This window comes from Tetrahymena thermophila (assembly GCF_000189635.1).
Source record: "Tetrahymena thermophila SB210 genomic scaffold scf_8254470, whole genome shotgun sequence".
Lineage (NCBI taxonomy): Eukaryota > Ciliophora > Oligohymenophorea > Hymenostomatida > Tetrahymenidae > Tetrahymena > Tetrahymena thermophila.
Genome location: NW_002476246.1, coordinates 576,961 through 599,529, shown reverse-complemented (window position 1 = coordinate 599,529; position 22,569 = coordinate 576,961). Strand labels below are relative to the sequence as shown.

The window sequence follows — 22,569 nt, the reverse complement described above, 5'->3', positions numbered from 1 at the left end:
CTTAGTTTATTCATGATGCAGTTTACCATTTCTAAAAACAAGTCTTTTTTAAAAAAAATTGAATCTTCTAATTTCTTAATTTTCTAAAAAAAGCTAATGTCTTCTAAGCAAAGGACTAAAAATGGCTCATTCATGAAAACTCTATGAACATTTACTTTGAAAAATGTTTTTTATTATTTATCTTGATTCATCAATGATACTTTTAAAGATTCTATTATTTCATTTTCTTAAATTTGATTGGACATCTTGTTTTAATATTATCTTTTATGAGTCATATTAAAATTGGAGTTTTTCATTGATTTGAACTTATTCCAGTTATTCATTTTATTATGAACAAATTAGCTATAAATATTAGCATGCTTTTCAAGCAAAAAATCTTTAAGAGTTTTAAGTTTTAGCTATTTTTTTTCATAATTATATTATTTATTACCCAAATCTAATTCTTCTATTTAAAGTGAACTCAAGAATTCAATATATTTTTCTTAACTACTCTAGATTCCAAATTATTATGCTCTTTTATTACAATCTTTATTTATTTATTAAGTTTTTAATATTATCTAAAAAGCTTTTGATTTATCAATACTTTAAAATAAATAAACTTAATAAAAATGAATGATAAATGTAAAAATAAACTAAATTTATTAAGTAAACTATTTTTTTTTTAAATAACCTAAAATTATCTAGTAAATTAATTTATTTTATTTTTGATAAATACTTATGTGAAGCAAGTGTGGATTTAAAATAAAAATAAATATAATAAAAAAAGAAAGGAAATAAATACCATAGACTGACATTTTGTGAGTTCTATAGTCAAATTACTACAAAATGAATAAATTAGGTATAATTTTTTCAAAACTTTTTTCCCACTCTTGAAAGTTTTTTAAAGCAAGATATAATTTTCTATCATTGATATTGTGAGAATACTTGTAAGCAAGCAGAATAAAAATATATATTGAGTAGTTTACACTATAGAAATGAGAGATTTGTTAGAAGTAAATGATTATTCCATAACTGACTACCATAGTTATAGTTTCAGCTGTAAAGTTGTATACTTCTACTATCCAAATAATAGTTTGAGCCTATTAATTTATTTATTTCTTAGTTAAATATTCAAATAAATGAAAACTGTTTTTTCTTTTAATAAAAATATGAAATAAAATAAATGATATAGTTATTTGAATATTTGAAGAAAGACAGACTTACAATCCCATTTATATAATAAATCTCAAAACTCTAGTGTGGATCATTTCTATGTCTTTCACAAATACTAAAGGTAGAATATATTTATCCTATCATAATTAAATACTGAGAGTATTTCATTGGCACGAATTTAATGAAGGCCATTAGCATTAAGGGACCAATTATTTAACAATATTAGAAGAAATTCCTCACAGATAAAAAAATAATTTACACGGAACTGGTAACTATTATCAGAGCACATACCAAATAAATTAAATTTAATCTCTGTTTATTTCATTGTGATTATGTTTTATTTTAAAATAGTAATTTTAAAATTAATGAAAAATAAAATAAATAATGAGAATAAAATACTTTAGAAGAGCATTCCTTATGAAAACTTTATTCCAATAAAGTATCTTTAAATTTAGCAGACCATTTCCCTAAAATATCTTCTTTGTAGTATTTCATAATTAAATTTTTTAAATTTCTTACAAAATTAATTTTCTCTTAATTAGTATATGATCAATTTCTTTTTACTTTTTTTTGTTTGCTTTATGAAAATTCTGATATTATTATTATTAATCTATCCATTGGTAAAAAAACTCACAAATAACTAACTCTCTTGCTTTCACAATGGTTTCAAAAAATTTTATTATTTATACAAATTTATTGAATTTATATAATTTAGCAAAAAATTTAAAGCATTTCAAACTGATATTCATCAAAAAAACCATCTATTAAAATTGTATTATTTTACTCAAATTAATATAATCAATATAATAAAATTAGCATAGAAATTTTCAAAATGATACTCATATAATTATATTCCTCTTTTTCAATTATATTATTACTATTGTTATTTTTATTTATTTTTTTTATTGATAGTTTTTAGAGCTATTTAATAGTTTGTCTTTCTTTTTCTCTTTTAATTTCATATTCATCATATAATTCGTTTGATGATTATTTAGATACTTTCATCCATCATTCGATTTTAAGGTTTCTCTTCATATTCTTTATGACCAAGATAATAAGCCTATTTTTTATAGTTAAATAGTTTAAAATGTTTTAAAAAAATGAATAAATATATTAATTAAATTAATTATTTTTCTGTATTACATTTTGACTTAAACTAATTTATTTTTGCTTTTAATCAATCATCTAAGTTTGTATTCATTCATCTTCATAAATATTATCTTAAAATTAAAAAATTAAACTTGCCTAAAATTTGAGTGTTATTAATTTAAGATTTCAAATATAGTACAGTGGTATTTATGCCTTTTAAGTTAAGATTGATATAGATAAATCATTACCTATACTCAAAATATTATGCTATTAAAAGCACTGATAATCAATATTTAATCCTTATATTTATAATTTCCTGGAATTTTGTAAAGTCTTTTATTAACTCATTTATATATTCAAAATATTTCTCTATATTCTCTTAAACTTAGATAAGGTAAATAGATAGCATTATCTATGTTTTCATTTCTTTATCGTGGATCTATTCTTTGTATACTTTTGATGAAAAAAATTTTTTTTAAATGATCCTTAAAAATTCTGCCTAGACTACAATTTTCCTATTATATATTAGGATTTAGATAGATTGTTCTTAAATTTTTGAATAAAATTATTTTGGTACTTTTTATTTTTTATTGATAATAAATATAAAATATTAGGCTATTTTTTAGCATTTAATTCCCTAGAGAGCTTCTAAATTTCAAAATTAAAAATCATTTTTATTAAATAAAATGTCATTTAATCTAAGATATAGATAGCATCTGTTAATTGAATAAGTTTATAAAATAAATTTGATGGTAGAATTATTGGTTTGTTTATTAAAATATAATTTTACTTTAAATTTCAATTTTCCTGTTTTTTTTTAGCTAATAATTACGTCAATAATCTGGTTTTTATTAATCTAATTTTATATTTTTAATGAACCACTTATTTATTTACTCTCTCACTTTCTTTGTTAAAATAATTGTGAACAAATTAATAATTTTGTATTACTTTACAAAATTTTTTTTTTAAATACATTTGTAATTTATTCAGTATTATCAGGTTTACTTTATAGCAGTTTAAAAATAAATATGATATACTTATTAAAAATATAAATAAAATCGAACACTTAGATTTTTAATATTTTTTATAACAATTATATATTTTAAATAACTTTTTATTTATTCATAATTTTAACCAAAAATTTTAAAAGATGTATTTATCATCATACTTTTATCAACTATATTTCTATTAAAAATACGTCCTTTTCAAATGAGTAATTTTATTAAATATTACTTATTATTAAATTACATCATCTAATTATAATATTTATTATTTTCCATTATTAATTTATACGCACTAATTCGCATTTAGAAAATATTACTCACCTGGAAGGATAAAATAATCAAAAAAATCAGAGTATACTTTATTATTAAATTACATTTTTGATACCTTTAATAAATAAATAACTACAAAAATATGCTTTTGGCAGGTTTATTATAATTAGTGAAGTTGTGTCAAAATAAAATATTTAATACTTTCTTTTCTTATAAAAAATGATGGTTAAGACAATATCATATCTTTGAAGATTATGAATACCATTTATAATTAATTATTAAATGTTTTTTTTTGAAAGAAATTTAAAATTATTCCATTTATTTTACCTTAAAATTTGGAGAAGACGAAATCTTTTAAATGCTTAAATAAATTAATGTTGAGAATAGCTTTAAGTTAAAGTTAATATACTTCTCTATAAATTAAATTTTAAGTTGAAAAAAATTAGATAATTTAGATTCTCAAAAAAAACAAACAAACAAATGAAGACCTATCAAATAATTTTCTTGCTTTTATCCACTATATCCCTAAGTGTTTCATCTTTCTAGTATGATGTAGAAGTGGCTGAGAAATTAAGTGCTTATTCTTTAGCTTCGTATTGCTCCCATTCTAATCTAAAAAACTGGTCTTGTGGTAAAACTTGTGAGAGAGTTGAGCCATTAAAAGATGTCAAAACATTTGAAAATGAAAAAGAGATCTTTTACATGATTGGTTACAGCCAAAAGGATGATGCGATTGTTATTGCTACTAGAGGAACTATTCCTTGGAGTATCAAAAACTGGTTAACAGATCTTTCAGCTTCAAAAATAGACTACTAAAATTGCAAAAAGTGCTAAGTTCACCTAGGTTTTTATTAAGCCTTTTAATCTATTGTTGATTCTCTTAAGATTGAATTTATCAAAATGAGAAAATAATACCAAAATAGTAAAATATATATTACAGGTCATAGCTTGGGAGGCGCTCTTGCTACTTTATTGATTCCTGAAATTTACAAACTGAATAATAACATGCCTATTGATGTCTTTATCACCTAAGGTAGTCCTCGCGTAGGTAAACAATAAATAAATCAACTTTTCCTTTTTATGAATTTTAATTAAATTTTTGCTCAGAAAACATCATCACTTTCTTTGAGCTTATAGTTTGAATATCTATTTTAGATAGATTGTAAATTAATTAAAAAGTTATTTGATCTACATCATTAATATTTTTAGATGTTACAATTTCTTTTGTTAAAAAGCTTAATAATTATAAAATAATTCATTATAAAAAAATATTTTCATTCAAGTAAAACATTAAATTCAATTTTATTACGACTTAAGAGTTTCAAAATTAAAAATAATGAGTAAATAAATTTATAAAATAATAATTTTATGAAAAGGTAATTAATAATTTAGTAGTTGGTTTGAATAAAACAATAATTTCTCAAAAATCAGTGCAAGAATTACTTTAAATAAAGATCCTGTAGTTTAACTTCCAGCTTATTCTTTTCCTTTTTCTTTTAAGCATATTGGAAATGAAGTATTCTATAAAGATGTTAGCAATAAATTTGAATTTATTTAATGCTTGAAACCTGAAGATTAAAGCTGCTCCTTTGGTGTATATTTCGCTACAAATATTGCTGACCATTAATCTTACTTTGGGTTTGGTTGGGGTACAGAATTGCTCTTTTGTCGCTGACTGATTGACTAATAAAATTGAGGTATAAGATCATATAATTTTAAAAATGAATATTCTCATAAAACTATCAATAAAATTGTTTATTATATAAAAAATATGTTTGTTAAGAATGTAAATTCAAATATTAACATGTTTTATAAAATTAAAAATCTAAATTATATTTATTTTTTGACATTATTTATTTTAAACAATATTTCAAAAAAAAATAGAAAATTAATTTTAACTTTAAACACAGTCTTTAATATAATTATGTAACAAATTAATTGCAATTACATTCCTCTTTCTTATTAAAATTTAAAATAATTTTTAATTTTTTTTAATCTTTTTTTATTTTTTTAACTATTTGAAATACATCCATCAAATGAAAATTCCTTGAAGAGTTTTTTATTATCTATCTGCTCCATTTTTAAAGACAAAATGTAAGTATAGAAAGTGAATATTACTGCATATAAATATTATGGAATATTATTAGATTACAATAAAATTCATTTTAAACTTAAAATATCACTATTTGTACATTCTAATTTGGACAGAGGTGATATAGTCTCATAGTGTTTAGTATATTCATTTAAGTTAATCATATATTTATAATTAGGACTTGAATATATAGAATTAGTTAAATGCAGTTAATTTCTAGGATTAGAAATGTTAGAACCCATTTTTTAAAGCAATAATTTATTATTATTTTATTCAATCAGTGGAGATTTTTTATTTTATTTTAAAATTGTTACATCAGCAAAGTATTCAATTTGAAATTAAACTTTTTAGTTGTCAACAATGTTTATGGAAGGTTTATCTTAAAGGCAGATCAATTTCATGATATTTTAAATATACTCCCAGCACATAATATTAACTTTCGAGGGTTGTTAAATGCCAAATAGAAAAATTGAAAAATGATCATCAATATTCAAATTTACATATCTGGATTAAATAATTAATACTACTTTTTCACAAAATTCATCTTTTATTAAATTGATTTTGAAAAATTCGATATTTTCAGCACCCAAGGCAGATATGAAAGATATCAGAGTGATGAAGATAAATCCTTTATCTGAATTTATTTATAAATTAGACGTATCTCCTTGAATTTAAAAGTCCAAATCTTTATAAACTAGTTTGATTTTTTAAATGATTTCCTAAAATAAAAAGTTTTAAATTTTGATTGGCCTTAACTTTTAAATAAAAGCTTATAAAATAATTTATGTTTATGCAATTTATCTTTGAATGCAATCTATAAAATCTATATTAGTGCATTTAGCTGAAGTTAGTTTATTCATGATACAGTTTACCATTTCAAAAACTAAGTCTTTTTTTTAAAACATTGTATCTTCTAATTTTTTCATTTTCCAAAAAAAGCTAATGTCTTCTAAGCAAAGAACTAAAAATGGCTCATTCATGAAAACTCTATGAATATTTACTTTGAAAAAAGTTTTTTACTATTTGTCTTCATTTATAAAGGAAACTTTTAAAGAGTCTATTATTTCTTTTTCTTAAATTTGATTGGGCATTTAACTTTAATTTAACTCTTGATGGATCATATTAAAATTTGAGCTTTTCATGGATTTGAATTTTTTCTACTTATTCATTTTATTATGAACAAATTAGCTATAAATATGAGCATGTTTTTCAAGCAAAAAGTCTTTGAGAGTTTTAAATTGTAGCTACTTTTTTTCCTAACTATCTTATTTATTGCACAAATCTAACTCTTCTATTTAAAGTGAATTCAAGAATTCAATATATTTTTCTTAACTCTTCTATATTCCAAATTATTAAGCTCTTTTATTGCAATCTATATTTATTTATTTATTAATTTTTTAAAATAAACTAAAAAACTTTTGATTTATTTTATTTTACAATAAATTTAGTTTTAATTTGATTAACTTAATTTAAATAAATGTAAATTAAATTATTGAGTAAATTAAGCTTCTTTTGATGATTATAAATTCGAAATAAATGTTTAAATCTAAATATATATTAATATTGTAAAAAAGTAAAAAAAGAAAGGAAAAAAATACCATAGACAGACATCTAGTGAGTTCTATAGTCAAACTACTACAAAATAAATAAATTGGGTATAATTTTTTCAAAACTTTTTTCCCACTCTTGGAAATTTTTTAAAGCAAGATATAATTTTCTATCATTGATATTGTGAGAATACTTATAAGCACACAGAATAAATACACAGAATGAGTAGTTTACACTATAGATATAAGAGATTTGTTAGAAGTAAGTGATAATTCCTAAATTGATTATCATAGCTATAGTTTCAGCTGTAAAATTTTATACTTCTACTATCCAAAGAACAGCTTGAGTCTATATATTTATTTATTAATTAATTAATTTCTTAGTAAAATGAATGAAATATTTTATATCTTTTAACAAAAAATGAAATAAAATCAATGATATAGTAAATGATTATTTAAAGAATGATATACAATTCCGTTTATATAATATATCTCGAAACTCTTGTGCGGTTCTTTAGTATTTCTTGAACAAATACTAAAGGTAGAATAAATTTATCCAATCATAATTAAATACTGAGAGTATTTCATTGGTATGAATTTTATGAGGACCATTAACACTAAGGGAGCAAAGATCTAAGAATATAACATTATAGTTCTCTCAGAGAAAAAAATAATCTACAATGAACTGAAAACTATTATCTGGACACATATCAAATAAGCTATCTTGAATCTCTATTTTATGTTGATTATGTTTGTTTAGTTTTAAAATAATAATTATAAAATTAATGAAAAATATATCAATCAAAAAAAAATGACAATAAAATACTTTAGAAAAGCATTCCTTATGAAAACTTTATTCCAATAAAGTATCTTTAAATTTAGCAGTCCATCTCCCTAAAATATCTTCTTTATAATATTTCATTATTATGTCTTTCAATTACAAAACAAACAAACTTTCTTTCTTTAAATTAATTAATTTATGATCAATTTCTTCTTACTTTTTTTTGTTTAATTACAATTTTGATACTATTATTAATTTTTTCATTTGTAAAACAAATGCATCCACAAAGAACTAACTAACTAACTAACTAACTCACTTACTTTTCATTAAGCTTTCAAAAAGCTTTATTATTTATATAAATTTATTGAATACATACATGTTCTATACCTATTTAATTTAGTTTATTTTTTAATGTAAACTAAAAAAGAATTTTCAGGTATTTAAGAATGGTATTTATAAAAAACTTTTTTTATTTATTTACACTTTTATTTAAAAAGTGAAATTAAATTTTAGCCACTAGTGAGTGTTTTTACAGAATAAAATTTCATGTGTATTTACCATATTTTATTTTTATAATACTACAAAATTATTCAAATTTTATTAAAATAGCAAAAGTAGTATAAAAATATTGAGAAATTATAATGTTTGTGAATTAATTAATTAATTATTGAGGAATTACAGTGTTTCAATAAATAGATTTTATAAAGAAAGAAATAATAAAAATTTCATATTTAATTTTTAGGAGAGATAAAATTTAATTGAGTACTTGATAATATATCATCAATATTTTTTCGTTGATTTGATAGTGAATTAATATTTTAAAAATTATAAACAAAATTAGCTATAGGTTTGCCATTTTTAGTAGTAGAATCTATTTCTTTACAACAAAATTTTACACTCAGTTGTGAAGATTAGAGTGAATCAAGCCTAATTTAATCTTCAGTTATTTAGTCATTTTATAATTCTTTTATTGGCTCAATTAATTTAATGCTACTTTACTTTGATGAGAGTCGGTTAAAATGTTTACTCATATTTTAGATATTAATAGACTTTGTTACATTAAATAAGCTCGTGCAAGTTGGTTTTTTAAATAATTAAGGGGACAATACATATTTATCTGGATTAAGTTAAGATTCTCTTAACAAATTCACATCTGCTAAATATTCAATCTATATTTTAATTTAGTTATCATCAACAATAGTAATCTCCGGTTTATCTCTCAAGCAGATAGACTTCATTAAATTCTGTAAATAGCCAAAACAAATGGAATTTATTTTAGAATATAATTTTAAATCAAATAAATAAAAGCTTTTTTCTTATTCATTTATCTATTTAGAGTTTTTAGTGTTTATATTTAGCATTATTTTTTCTGATAGCTTATCTTTAAATTAGTTGATTTCGATTGAAAATATGTTTTCTACTCCAACACTAGAAACTAAAGCGAATAATGATTTAAAAATATATTTTTTATCTGAAAAAATTAGCAAATCTGAATAATCGCCAAGGATATTTATATTAAAATCATCATAAATTAATTTGATCTTCTCAATAACTTCACTAAAATAAAATGACTCCACATTTAAAGGCTTAATTTTTTGTTGAAAAGACTGCAAAATAAGTTTGAATTGCATGATTTAACGTTAAAGATTTCTTATTGATGATTATTTTGCAGTTTATAAACATTACATTTTATCTTCTAAACATTATACTAACTCCTGTACTAAATCAACTTAATTTAGTTGCTTTTCTTTTAGATGCTAAATTTTTTAAAATAGACTTATATCTTCCATACAAATTATTAAAAATGGCTCATTCAGATTTAAAGCAAATATCTTTACTTTGAAACATATTTTTTTTTAGGTTTCTTAATTTAACATAGATACACTTAAGTTTTCTATAAAATCTTAACTTCTATCATATTCTTTCTAAGATTTTATTTAACTGTTTTATGATGGAATGTTTTTTATTTTCATTTATTAGTATTTTTTTTAGGTGTTTGTACTGCTCTCTATATAAATTCTATATATTTCTTCATGTCTTCTAAGAAGATAATCTTTAAGCGTATTGATTCCTTAGCTATTAAAAAATGAGTCAAAAGGCTTTGTTATAGTTAAAAATTCTTCTATTTTTAATTAACTTAAAAACTCTATATACTTTTCTTAGCTTTAATTTATCTAATACTTTTTAGCTCGCTCATTGCAATCTTAATTTATTAATATAAAATTTAAAAATTTTAAGTTCATAGTTAATATTTATTTGGTAATATATAATATTTTAAATTAGAAAATTATTATTTCAAAATAAAAATTATCAACTCTTACTTCTCATAAATTAACTAAATAAATTTTTTTTTAGTTATTTATTATTTTATTTTATCCTCAAAAAACTGTATTAATGTGTTAATATTTAGATTGATTAAAAATGAAAAATGACAGTGTATTTATGGATTTTTAAGTTATAGATAAAGTGTAAGATTTTAATCAGATAAAATTTGTATTTTTGTTTAGAAGTTAATTAATTTAATATGTGGCAAAAAAGATTTACTATTGAAAATATAGATAGATAGATAGATAGATAGATAGATAGATAGATAGATAGATAGATAGATAGATAGATAGATAGATAGATAGATAGATAGATAGATTGGGTATTAATAAATTACTTCATTAAATTTTCTATTTAAAGTGTAAATTTCATTTTTAATTAATTTAATTTAAATACCATAGACCTTCATTCGGTGAGTTCTGTAATCAAATGACTGTAAAATAAATAAATTAGGTATTATCTTTTCGGAGAGACGCTCCCACTCTTAGAAGTTCTTAAGAGCAAGGTACAATTTTCTATCGTTGATATTGTGAGAATATTTATAAAAGCATATTATTGTTATTGCTAAAAAGTAATTGATGCTGTAATTATAAGGTATTTATTGGTAATATGTGATTATGCCAAAATTTATTAACATTGAGAGAGATTCAGCTAAAAAATTCTGGCATTCAACTATCCAATACATAACCTAAGCCTATTTATTAATTAATTCAATTTAGATGTTTACATATTACCAAAAAATTAAAAATAATCAAGTAAAAACAATATTTTATTGGTTAGCTTTTAAAATTAACTCTTTATTTATTTATGGAATCAGCTAAATAATACTTTTTATGTATGATGAGTAAATAAATGATTGAAAGTAATCAATAAAATAAAAAGCAAAAATGTAAATTACAATTCCATTAAGAAAATAAATTTCGCGATGTCTATTTGTGTTGATTTAATTTACACTGCAAATAGAGTAAGTAGTATATATTTAAGTAAGAAGTATAATATACTGAGAGTATTTCCTTGGTGTATATCTGATAAATACCATAAATATAGCTGCTGCTATTACTTAAATCAAATAATAAAGATCATATCCATTTACAAATATCATTAATGACGAATTCTACACTACAATTTAAATAGCTATTAAATAAACCAGCTTAAATCTCTATATTTTTTTAGTAAAATTCTCTATAAAATAAGTTAAAAAAATATTTTTTTCGTATAAATTAGCATAAATTGATTATATTAATTGCATTAATTTAAAACAATTTATTTACCTTGGAATACAAATCCACATGAAATTTATTTTCGAAATCACTATCTTTGAATTTAGCAGTGAATTTACTTAAAACATCGTCTTTGTAATATTTCATAGAATTTTTTAGTTCTGAATTATTTATTTATTTATTTTTACTTCTTTTTTGTTACAATAAATTATTATTAATTAGTGAATGAATCTATTTATTTCTTTATATTTTTTTAATGAATGAAAGATGAAATTTTTGCTTATTTATATGTTACTGAGAAATCCAAATAAATTTGAAATTTATTCAGCTATTTTATTATACTTTTAATATCAAAAAATTATTCTATATGATAACTAACATATAATATTTATGAGTATTTTCATTCAATATTTATTCCAAAAATTAATTGGGTAAAAACATTTGATCAACTTATTAACTTTTTATTTAATTTCAAATACATTATTTTTATAATGACTGTTTTGATAATATAAAAAGTAAAATTTAAAATCTATATACTATAGATACTCACTAATTATGCGGCGAATATATAATGGTCCGTATTTTGGAAGTAAAAGACAAAATAATATTATCAAAATTTAAATAAAATCTGGAAAAAAATATGAAATTTTGCAGTAAGTATTTCGTTGAATTCTTTTTTAAATTTGATAAAAATTAATTAGGTTTTTTGTAATATTTAATTTTTTAGCTTAATTTATTTTTTTAATGGAATAAATATTTTTATTAGTTTAGATTACACATAAAAATTACCTTTTATTCTAGCGTTAATAATTAAAAATAAGAATAAAAGAATATTTTAATATATTTTTTATTTATATTGACAAATTCATTTAATTTTATTTCATATAATATTATTTCTTTGGTTTTATAAAGTGTTAATTTTTTTAAAATTATAAACAAAGTTAGCTATTGGCTAGTCTTTTAATTTTGGTGTACCTATTTCTCTAGAAGGAAATTTTACGCCTAGATGAGAAGAATGCATTGAATCTAGCCTGAATTAATATTCTGAAAATTCATCGCTTTCTTATTCTCTAATTGGGCACTTATATTTAAGGCTACTTTACTTAGGTGTGTATCTAATAAAGTTATTAGTTTGGGTTTAAAAGTATTAAGATTTAGTTATGTTCAACATACTAACAGAAGTTTGTTTTTTTGATAGAGCAGGAGACTAAATCAGTTTATCCTAAGTGTATTTAAGATCACTTAATTATCTTATATCAGTTAAATATTCAATTTAGATTTCAATCTAGTTATCGCCGATTAAAGTTATATCAGGTTTATCTCTTAAGCAGATAAACTTCATTAAATTTTTTAAGTATTTGAAGCACAAAGAATTTATTTTAGGATATAGTTTTAAATCAAATAAATAAAAGCTTTTTTCTTGTTCATTTATTTGCTCATGATTTTTAGCATGTATATTAAGAATAATTCTTTCTGATAATTTATCTTTCACTTAGCTTATTTCAATTGAATTTATATTTTCTACTCCTAAGCTAGCAATTATAACAAAAATTGACTTAAAAATATATTTTTTATCTGAAAAAACTAACAAGTCTGAATATTCGCCAAGGATTTTTATGTTTTGATCAACAAAAATCAATTTGATTTTATCAATAACTTCACTGAAAGAAAATTGTTAAACATTTAAAAGCTTGAAATTTTGTTGAAAAGATTGCAAAATTATTTTGAATTACATAATTTTACGCTAAAGGTTTCTTATTGCATACTATTTTGTATATTATATATACTACATTTTATCTTCTAAACATTTAACTAATTCTTGAATTAAATCAATTTGATTCAGTTGTTTTTCTTTAAGATATTTGTTCTCTTAAAATATACTAATATCTTCCATACAAATTATTAGAAAGGGTTCATTCATGTGCAAAACAAAAATCTTCACCTTAAAACAAACTCTCTTTTCTGTTTCTTAGTTTATCATCGAAACACTTAAGTCTTCTACATAATCTTAACCTCCATTATTTTCTTTCCAATATTTTATTTAACTTGTTTAATTAGGACTTGATTGTAAATTTTTTCTTTTCATTTGTTGATATTTTGTTTGAGTATTTGCATCACTCTCAATATAAACTCTATAAATTTCTTCATGTTTTTTAAGCAAATAATCTTTGAGCGTATAGATTCCCTAATTCTTAAATAAACTGTCAATAGGGTTCACTACTGTTAAAAATTCTTCTATTTTCATCTAGTTTAAAAATTAAATATACTTATCCTAGCTTTAGTCTATTTAGTACTATTTAGCTCTTTCATTACAGTCTTGATTTTTTTAAAATGTTTATATTAATTTTTATGAAAATGAAAATTGAGTTTTTAATATCATCAAAAATCTGACCAATGATTATTATAATTAAAGGCTTAAAAGCCAACAAAATTTATTGAATTTTGATTAATTTATAGTCAGAAAATTATTGTTTAAGTGAGGAAAATAATTAATTGTGGGTCAAAGAATCATAATTAATTAATTTATTTTCTAAAGAGATTAGAAATTAATCAAAAATTAATTATGTTTATTACATTACATTATTATTTGAAAAAGAATTTAAATAATATATATACCATAGACTTGCATTCTATGAGTCCTGTAATCAAATGACTGTAAAATAAATAAATTTGGTAATATTTTTTCTGAAAGGCGCTCCCATTCTTAGAAATTTTTAAGAGCAAGATATAGCTTTCTGTCATTAATGTTATGAATGTATTTATAAAAACATATAATTATTATTGAAAAGAAATAATTTATGCTATAATTATGAGGTAATACTTAGTAGTAAGTGATTATTCCAAAACTGATGAGCAAAGAGATAGATTCAGCTAAAAAATTCTAGCATTCAACTATCCAATACATAACTTGCGTCTAATAATTAATTAATTAATAATTTTTTTATGTAATTACATCTAATAGAAAAAATTTAATCAAAAACAAGTTAGTTAGGTAACAAGTAGAGTTATTAATTAAATCAATTTATAAAGAAATCACCTTTAAATTTATTACTTTTATTGCGCAAATCATTATAAATTAAATGCAATGAAAAAATTATTATAATAATTATTTATTTACAATTCCATTAAGATAGTAGAGCTCGCGATTCTTATCAGTATTCAATTAATTCAAACTGCAAATAGAATAAGTAGTATATATTTAAGTAAGCATTATTATATATTGAGAATATTTCCTAGGAGTGTATTTTATAAATATCATAAAAAAAAGGCTTGCTATTACAGAACTAAAAAAGTAAAAGTCGAAGCCACTCACAAATATCATGTGCGAGACACTTTATATTATCACATAAATAGCTATCAAATAGATGAGCTTAAATCTCTAATATTTATGCAAAAAGTTTTAAAATTAATTTCCTAAATAAAGTTTACTATCAACTAAATATTCTAGTTGGTTAAGAAGTATTTTCAAAAATAAATAACTAAAAAACTTACTTTCGAATACAAGTCAACATGAAATTTATTTTCAAAATCGATGTCTTTAAATTTAGCTAACCATTTATTGAGAATTTCATCTTTGTAATATTTCATAGATAGAATTTAGATTGGAATCGTTACTTATTTATTTATTGATTTATTTTTACTTCTTTTTTGTTTCAATTGATAAGTATTGGATATTAATTATTTGTTATTAATAATAATTGAGGAAAACAAACTCTACTTATTTGTATGTTACTTTATTAATCAACATTAATTATTTTTAAAGTTTGTTATTTCCAGTTCATTAATTTTAGTAGAAACCATAAAAGCCATACTTATTTCTAAATAATCTCTTTGTAATACATTTAAAGAAAAATTTTTAGCATTTATAATTTAAACAATATTTAAATATGTTGCAAGTTATTTATTTAATCACAAATTAATTTGAACAAAATTATTAATTTTTAATATAAATAAATGCTTACTATTAATTTATTTAATTATTTTTAATTCATAATAATATTTTATTTGATTAATCATATTTTAAGTAATTATATTTAATCTATTGAAATAATTTATTTATTTATATCTTATCATTTTATCATTCACTTATTATCAATTTTACTAATTAAAATGGTAGCTAAAAAATATTTTGAGCTTATGGTAATGCATCATAAAACATTCACTTTAAATAAATCATTTCACTATCATCTTTTAGTGTTCTTTTTTTATTCTTCCTCTATATATCCTCTTTCCTCCATTTTTTTAAAACTCTTTCAAAGCAATATTTATTTACCTAATTATTGTAATAGTATTTAACATTTATATATATAACTTTATGAAAAGGGTGTATTAAAGGAGACTAATTTAAGAATATATTTTTTTAGAAAGATAAAGATAGATTAAATCAGAATATTCAAAAAAGATAATTAAGAAATTTTTGATTAATCAAAATCATTAATATCTGATATTATTAATTAATAATCAAATCAATTACAAAACCAAATAAAAAAATGAAGTAATAGAATAACTCTTTTAATAATCTCGAAGATGTATCCATCATTATTACTTTTATTTATTATAAAAAAATATTTTTTTAATAAACAGTTAATGAATTCTAACTTGAAAGCTCTAACTCTTATTGACTTACAGTTAAAGTAAGAAATATAAATATAAATTTATATATTAATTAATTTTTAATCAAAATTATTTTAAAAGTTTTCTCTTTTTTATAAATTTCTATAATAAAGAATAAATAAAATCTCATATCTTTCATTCATTCAATTATTCATAAAATAAATTCTTTTTTTTATTTTTTATTAAATAAATAGAAATTGGACACTTAGTAATGAATAAATTGCTTAACTTAACACTACTTTGGTATAATGTGAAAAATTAGAGTCTTTGAAATTAAATCTTAAGTGTATTAAAGATTTATTTATATATAAAATATATATATTTACCTCATATTATTAGTTTCTACTAAATCCCTTAAATAGGAAAATTTAGAAAATGATTAATTTATCTAATCATCTGATATATATTCCTTACTACACGTTAGATTGATAGTAAACAGTAATTAATTAATCATGATATTTAAGATAATAAAGTTAAAATAATTACTCAATAAATTGTTTAATAAATTATAATATTATCTATCTTATAACCCTAGTCATTTCTACTATTTTTAAAAAGCAATCAGTTTGAATCTTTATTTTAAAATTATGTTAAATTAATTATTAATTAGATCTTTTTTTTGTTAATTTAAAAATTTAAATGAGTTTTATTTTTTTAAATTTATTTTATTTAAATAGCAATGATTAAATATATACCCAAATTTAGTTTTTCCATAGAATTTTTTACAACGAATTCTAAGCTTGTGAAGAACCAAAGTAAAATAGAACAATTGATATTTAATTGATTTATTTTTTAATTTAAAAGATCAATTGAAACTTAAGGAAATATTCTATTAGAAGAAACTATGAGCAATCTAATTAATCTTAACAGTTTACAACTAAATTTAGAGTATTCTTTTTTTAATTTATTTTTTAATAAAATTATTTAAGCTCATCTTTCATTTAAAATACATTAAAATTTCTCATTATTTTTTATACTAAATTATTTTAAATAATATTTGATTATGAAAGTGGAAATTAAATTGAAGATGAAGGTGCAGTTTGGATTTGCACAATATTAAATAGATGCAAAGCACTTACGAACTTAAATTTGTAGCTTTGGTAATTTTATTAAAAATATACTAAACCTATTAAAATTATTTATTGCGTTGTTTTTAAAGCAAATAAATTATTTATTAAAAATATTTTTTTGAAAAGGAAAAATAATATGGGTAACAAAGGGATATCGAGTATTGTAGAAGGTATTAGTAGTTGTGCTAATCCCACAACTTTAACTTTAAACGCAGTGTAAATTTTATTGATTTCTGTTATAAATTTAAAAATAGTTTTTTAATATAAATTGATCTGAGCATATTTTTTTGGGACAGCATTAAGTAGCTGTAAGTTACTTATTAATTTAAAATTTTGTCTAAGGTAATTTTAATTAATTAATTTTATGTTTTGATAATTTAAAAAAAAAAATCTTAACTAAATTTTATTTTTGAGATTAGTTTAAAATAATTAGTTAACTAATTAATCATTTTATTTATTTATTTTGTTTGAAAAGGGATAATAAAATCGGTGATAAAGGAGCGTAAAATATTGGATTAGGTTTGAGTAACTGCACTCAACTTACAAATTTAGATATTGGAATGGAGTAAAATAATTTTTTTACTCAAAAAATAAATAAATAAATGAAATAAATTATTTTTATTTAATTTTTTTAGCTAATTTTTATTTATTTATTATTTTTATTATAAAAAGATTAAATTAAATTGGAAATAGAATAGAATAGAAATACTCGCACATATAAATGCACTCAGAATAAATCTTAAAAAATATTAACTTCTATTTTATCTAAAGCGTAACCAGTAGATTAAATTTTATCAATTGTGTGCAATTCATATTTTATATAATTTAATTTTTTCTATGAGTGTAATTCTAATTGTTGTTTATTCATTATTATCAATGTTTTTTTAATTTATTTACATAAAATTAGTTATCAAATCTGTTATTTTATTTTTTTCTATCTTTATGTTTTAAAAATTATTTAACTTCTTAATTTTCTTTTAAATATTATGCCACTAATTGATTGATGTGCTTCTTTATTTTTCATTTTAGTTTTTTTTTGAAAATTATTTTATCCTATTCAATAATTTGTTTTTTCAATTTATCAAATTGATTAACATTTCCAAAATTGCTTACATAACATAAAAATTTGGATACTCATTTACTTATTTATTTATTTATAAATTTCTTATTAGTCACTCATCTCTAAATATAATATTTTAAAAAAATATCTTTTTTTCATTACCATTCAGCCCTTCATCTGAAATATTTCATTAAATGATTCAAAGTTGCTTATTTAATTATTTTTACATTTTAATTTTTTATTACTTAAATATTCAATTTATTCTCTATTAGCTTAATTTTCTAGATTTTCCTCATCAGTATAATCTTCATCTGAATTTTAATCATTTTAATTTTCATCACTAATTTGTTATATAAAAAAGTTTGATAATATAAAAAGAAGCTTTTTTTATTTTTTTCATTAAGCAAAATTATTATAATCATCGTTATTACATTCCTTTTTATTTAAATCAGAAATCCCTTCAAAAAAATTTAATTATAGCTTAAGAATATGATAAATTTGAATATAGTGATAAATACAACTAAAATGGTTTACTTTCCAACATAATCTTTGGTAATTGTAAACTAAGGGAATGTTGTTAAATTTTGATTTTTTTTATCTAACACTATGTTTGAGTATCAAAACGATATTCTTTACCTAAAAATAAATTGTTTAGTGACAAACAATACTAGTCATCATATAGTAAAGATAGTCCAACTATTTTTAAATAATAATAAGTAAAAGATGCATTTTTTAATTGAATGATTATTTTTATAGACATTTTAAATGGGTTATAATAATAAATTAATTTTTTACCATTCAAAATTTCATTTAGAATGAATAAGTAAGTGAGTGATTTAATTAAAAAATTTTGTAAATAATTAAAGATAGAAATTAACAGTTTTTATTTACTCTTTTTTATTTATACTTTTATGCAGAATTTTTTATACAATACGTCTTTTAAATATAAATTATTTACATTTATTCAAATAGAGTTATGCTTGCTTAAGAAAGAATTAATTTTTAATTTTTTTAAATATTAATTTTTAATTTTTGAAATATTATTAATTTCATATTGACTTTATAATTTTTTGAAGGAATTTTTGTTGTTTAATAAGATAGATCAAATAACTCTCTTTGATCCTTTTTTTAACTCAGGAAGTACATCTTCAATATCAGTAAAAATACCAATGCTATAAATGGTAGAATTTTCTTTTTTAGTAACTTTAATATCATTTTTGAAGCATATTTTCTGTATGAATTTTTTGATATACTTATTACATCGTTCATTTACAAGCGAAAAACCTTGAGACTCATAGAAGAATAAATCTTAGTCATCTTAAAATACTGTGCTTGCGAAATTGCTATTGAAATTGTTGAAGTTATTGATATAGTTATTATTCTTTTTCTGGATTAACAATGGAGATAAATTATTTTAAATACTTGATAAAGCAGGTTTTAGTTAGGAGTAAGTTTAACTTAAATTGTTCAGTTAAGAAATTGACTAAAAATTTAAATTGCCATAAGCTTCCAACTTATTTAAATTGCTCACATCTTCAAATGAAATTGTTTAGTAATCTTCTGAATTAGCATTTTTTACTTTGAATTTTACTTTGATGATTTCAAAATGAGATTTCTTCTTTATTTTTGTTACTATTTTAATCAAATTTTTCAAATTAATCCCACTTAATATTGCTTACATTATTTTAAAGCAATAAAACTATTCTGATTAAATAAAGAGTTGTTCTTTGTTTTTATGAAATACTAAAATGTTAAAATCACTGTAGAGTTTAAGTAATTTGCCTATTAAATCACCCAAAGAAAATTTAGAAATCTTCATTTTAACATCTTCGTTGCTCACAGCTTAAGTGATATTTTTACAATAAAGAATTTGTCTTTGTAAAGATTTCAAATTAATTGAGTCTTAAGAAAGTATATTATTAAATTTCTATGAGAGACAGCTAAATGAGTTATTAAATAAGTCTGATTGGAATTCTTTTTGGTTTTTTAAACTTTGAAAGGAAGAAAACAAACTAATGTCTTCTAAGCAAATGATAAGCAAGGGTTAATTAATATTTAAATAAAAAGGTACTATTTTTACTTTAAATGTTTACAGTTTTTGAGAAATATCCTGTTAATAGTAAACTCTTAAATTTTCCGCAAATAAATCACTTGATTAGAGTTCAATATCTTCTGATAATTTTTTTTTCCTTTCTTAATCAAGCATTATTGGTTGAATTAAAGGGAAAACCTTCTTACTCTTACTTTTATCTTGCATGTCCTTGTATAAGTCACTATGCATCTCTAATAAGTAATCTTTTAAAGTCCGAACTTCAGTTAATTTGTTAGGACTACCAGTACTCATAAACTGAATATCAAGCTGCATTTTTGTTAGGAATTCTATGTAATTCGGTTAGCTGATGTGAATTTTGTGCTTCTGAGCTATTTTATTGCAGTCTATTTAAGATAATAAATTTAATTAATACTTTATCAGCTTACAATTAGTTAAGCATTTTGTTATGATATATTTATTATTGATTCCTTAATAAAAGATAATATATATAATATTCGCCAATTATTTTTTCTTTCTTTCTAAATTTTAACTCTTTTTTTTGTTTGTTTTATGGAGTATTTTTCTTTTATTTTATATGAAATCAATCAATAATAAATATATGGAAATAATTAAACGAAAAAAATCAAAGAATTAAAAAATTTTAGCAAAATTTAAGTACCATAAACATCTATTTAACCAGTTATTGTGTCATACTTTTAGACTATATAGTAGTTGGGGAGAATCTTATCAGTCATCTTCTCCCATTACTAAAAATTTTACAGAGCCAGAAAGAGCTTCCTCTCGTTGATATTGTGTGAATATTTGTAAAAAACAATAATTTCACAAACAATAATATAGCTCAAAATGTAAACATTATCTAACTTTTAATAAATCAATAGTATTGTTAAGTTTATTTGCATGCATATCCCTTCCATTAAAAAGTTTTAAACCTCTACCATCCAATACATCACTTGAGTCTAAGTATTAATTAATTTAAAATATTTATAATAAATAAATAAATATTTCTACTGGAGTGATTATAAATAGATGAATTTCCGAATCAAATAAATTTCTTAGATACTTTGCATAAATTAATTAATTTCTAAAACTACTAACATGCAAGTTTTTCAATGATGAAATAAGTTTTGATAAATTTTAAAGATTAATTTACGCATCCATTCAAGAAGAATATCTATAAATGATTAGTTGATTCATGTGCCAAAAGATCTTAGGTGGAGTAAGTGGAGTAAACTTACATAATCATAACTAAATACTAAGCATATTTACGAGGAACGAATTTATTTAAAATTAAAAAAATAACAATGGCTATTATAACAATTCCTTAATGGATAGTAAATCCATCACTTATTATCCTACAGATCTACCAAATGATTTCGTAAAAGCACAAAGTATAGACCAGATACAATCTCTATTTATTAGTAAAATATTATTCAAAGATCAGATAATTGATATCATTAATTATGATGATGAGTTTAAAATCTGAAAGATAAGCTAATTTGAAATAGTAATTATTTACCTTCTTATAGAGCATTTCAGCGAACGCGTTCTCAATTTTTGGATTATTAAATTTCGCTGAGAATTTAGAAAGACAATCGTCCTTAAAATACTTCATTATATATTAAACTTCTATGAATCCTTATTTGTCTTTTTTATATTTAGAAATTAATCAAAAAAAGATTACTTACTTAATTTAAGAAATAATATCAATATTTATTAGATATTTATAAAAAAGTAATTTAGTAATCTTTATTATTTAAACAACACTAAAATACATATATATTCAATAAACACTTACATTTTCAATGGTAAATCTATATGATATTATATTCACTTTATTTTTATACTATTTCAACTCTAAATTAAAGCATAAGTGATGCTATTTACATACTTCTTGCGTGGAAATTGCTAATATTAAAAAAAAATCAATTAGCTTAATTTCCACCTTTCAATAAATATTTATCAAACAATAAATTCCTTCTAAATCTTTAAAAAACAAACTTGATGACAAAAATCAATATATTTGCATATATAAAAATAATAAATAATCTATAAAAAACCAATGTAATTTATTAAATGCATTTAATTTGATTTAGTCTATAAAAATCAAAAATTTAAAAATATCCCTCTTTTGTCTACTTGAAGCAGAAAAAACTAACTAACTAACTAATAATCTAACTTAAATAATTAATTTCAAAAATTTTTTAAAAATCAACAATGCAAATTAATTTAAATTTTTTTTTTGTCATTTTTTTACCTCAAATTAAAAGCGAATTCTCATTTTGTATTTTTGAT

At 20.6% G+C, this 22,569-nt stretch overlaps 7 protein-coding genes across 7 annotated transcripts; 2 read left to right on the top strand and 5 right to left on the bottom strand. All coding sequences in view use genetic code 6, as the record gives it.

Moving 5' to 3' along the window:
• Nucleotides 1–3,995: 3,995 nt before the first annotated feature.
• On the top strand, nucleotides 3,996–5,190 carry TTHERM_00434190 (lipase family protein; the record flags this gene model as incomplete). Its single annotated transcript, XM_001011444.2, has 2 exons — nucleotides 3,996–4,563; nucleotides 4,892–5,190. 2 exons carry the CDS (start codon nucleotides 3,996–3,998, stop codon nucleotides 5,188–5,190), a joined length of 867 nt encoding a protein of 288 aa, XP_001011444.2.
• Nucleotides 5,191–7,586: 2,396 nt separating this feature from the next.
• On the bottom strand, nucleotides 7,587–8,199 carry TTHERM_000434189 (transmembrane protein, putative; the record flags this gene model as incomplete). Its single annotated transcript, XM_012799431.1, has 2 exons — nucleotides 7,587–7,886; nucleotides 7,981–8,199. The coding sequence occupies 2 exons, from the start codon at nucleotides 8,197–8,199 to the stop codon at nucleotides 7,587–7,589; spliced, it is 519 nt and encodes a 172-aa protein (XP_012654885.1).
• Nucleotides 8,200–8,660: 461 nt separating this feature from the next.
• TTHERM_00434210 (hypothetical protein) lies at nucleotides 8,661–9,296 on the bottom strand (the record flags this gene model as incomplete). The annotated part of the gene is made up of 1 exon (XM_001011446.2): nucleotides 8,661–9,296. The coding sequence occupies one exon, from the start codon at nucleotides 9,294–9,296 to the stop codon at nucleotides 8,661–8,663; it is 636 nt and encodes a 211-aa protein (XP_001011446.2).
• Nucleotides 9,297–10,174: 878 nt separating this feature from the next.
• Nucleotides 10,175–11,627, bottom strand: TTHERM_000434209 (transmembrane protein, putative; the record flags this gene model as incomplete). Its single annotated transcript, XM_012799430.1, has 3 exons — nucleotides 10,175–10,954; nucleotides 11,159–11,419; nucleotides 11,532–11,627. 3 exons carry the CDS (start codon nucleotides 11,625–11,627, stop codon nucleotides 10,175–10,177), a joined length of 1,137 nt encoding a protein of 378 aa, XP_012654884.1.
• A 733-nt stretch (nucleotides 11,628–12,360) lies between these two features.
• Nucleotides 12,361–15,068, bottom strand: TTHERM_00434220 (transmembrane protein, putative; the record flags this gene model as incomplete). Its single annotated transcript, XM_001011447.2, has 4 exons — nucleotides 12,361–13,796; nucleotides 14,097–14,394; nucleotides 14,599–14,859; nucleotides 14,973–15,068. The coding sequence occupies 4 exons, from the start codon at nucleotides 15,066–15,068 to the stop codon at nucleotides 12,361–12,363; spliced, it is 2,091 nt and encodes a 696-aa protein (XP_001011447.2).
• A 999-nt stretch (nucleotides 15,069–16,067) lies between these two features.
• Nucleotides 16,068–18,005, top strand: TTHERM_000434219 (transmembrane protein, putative; the record flags this gene model as incomplete). The annotated part of the gene is made up of 9 exons (XM_012799429.1): nucleotides 16,068–16,380; nucleotides 16,434–16,532; nucleotides 16,653–16,683; nucleotides 16,772–16,849; nucleotides 16,899–16,982; nucleotides 17,105–17,194; nucleotides 17,291–17,380; nucleotides 17,640–17,729; nucleotides 17,837–18,005. 9 exons carry the CDS (start codon nucleotides 16,068–16,070, stop codon nucleotides 18,003–18,005), a joined length of 1,044 nt encoding a protein of 347 aa, XP_012654883.1.
• A 1,321-nt stretch (nucleotides 18,006–19,326) lies between these two features.
• On the bottom strand, nucleotides 19,327–21,889 carry TTHERM_01090260 (transmembrane protein, putative; the record flags this gene model as incomplete). Its single annotated transcript, XM_001011760.2, has 4 exons — nucleotides 19,327–20,660; nucleotides 20,936–21,233; nucleotides 21,428–21,685; nucleotides 21,794–21,889. The coding sequence occupies 4 exons, from the start codon at nucleotides 21,887–21,889 to the stop codon at nucleotides 19,327–19,329; spliced, it is 1,986 nt and encodes a 661-aa protein (XP_001011760.2).
• Between the last annotated feature and the right edge of the window lie 680 nt (nucleotides 21,890–22,569).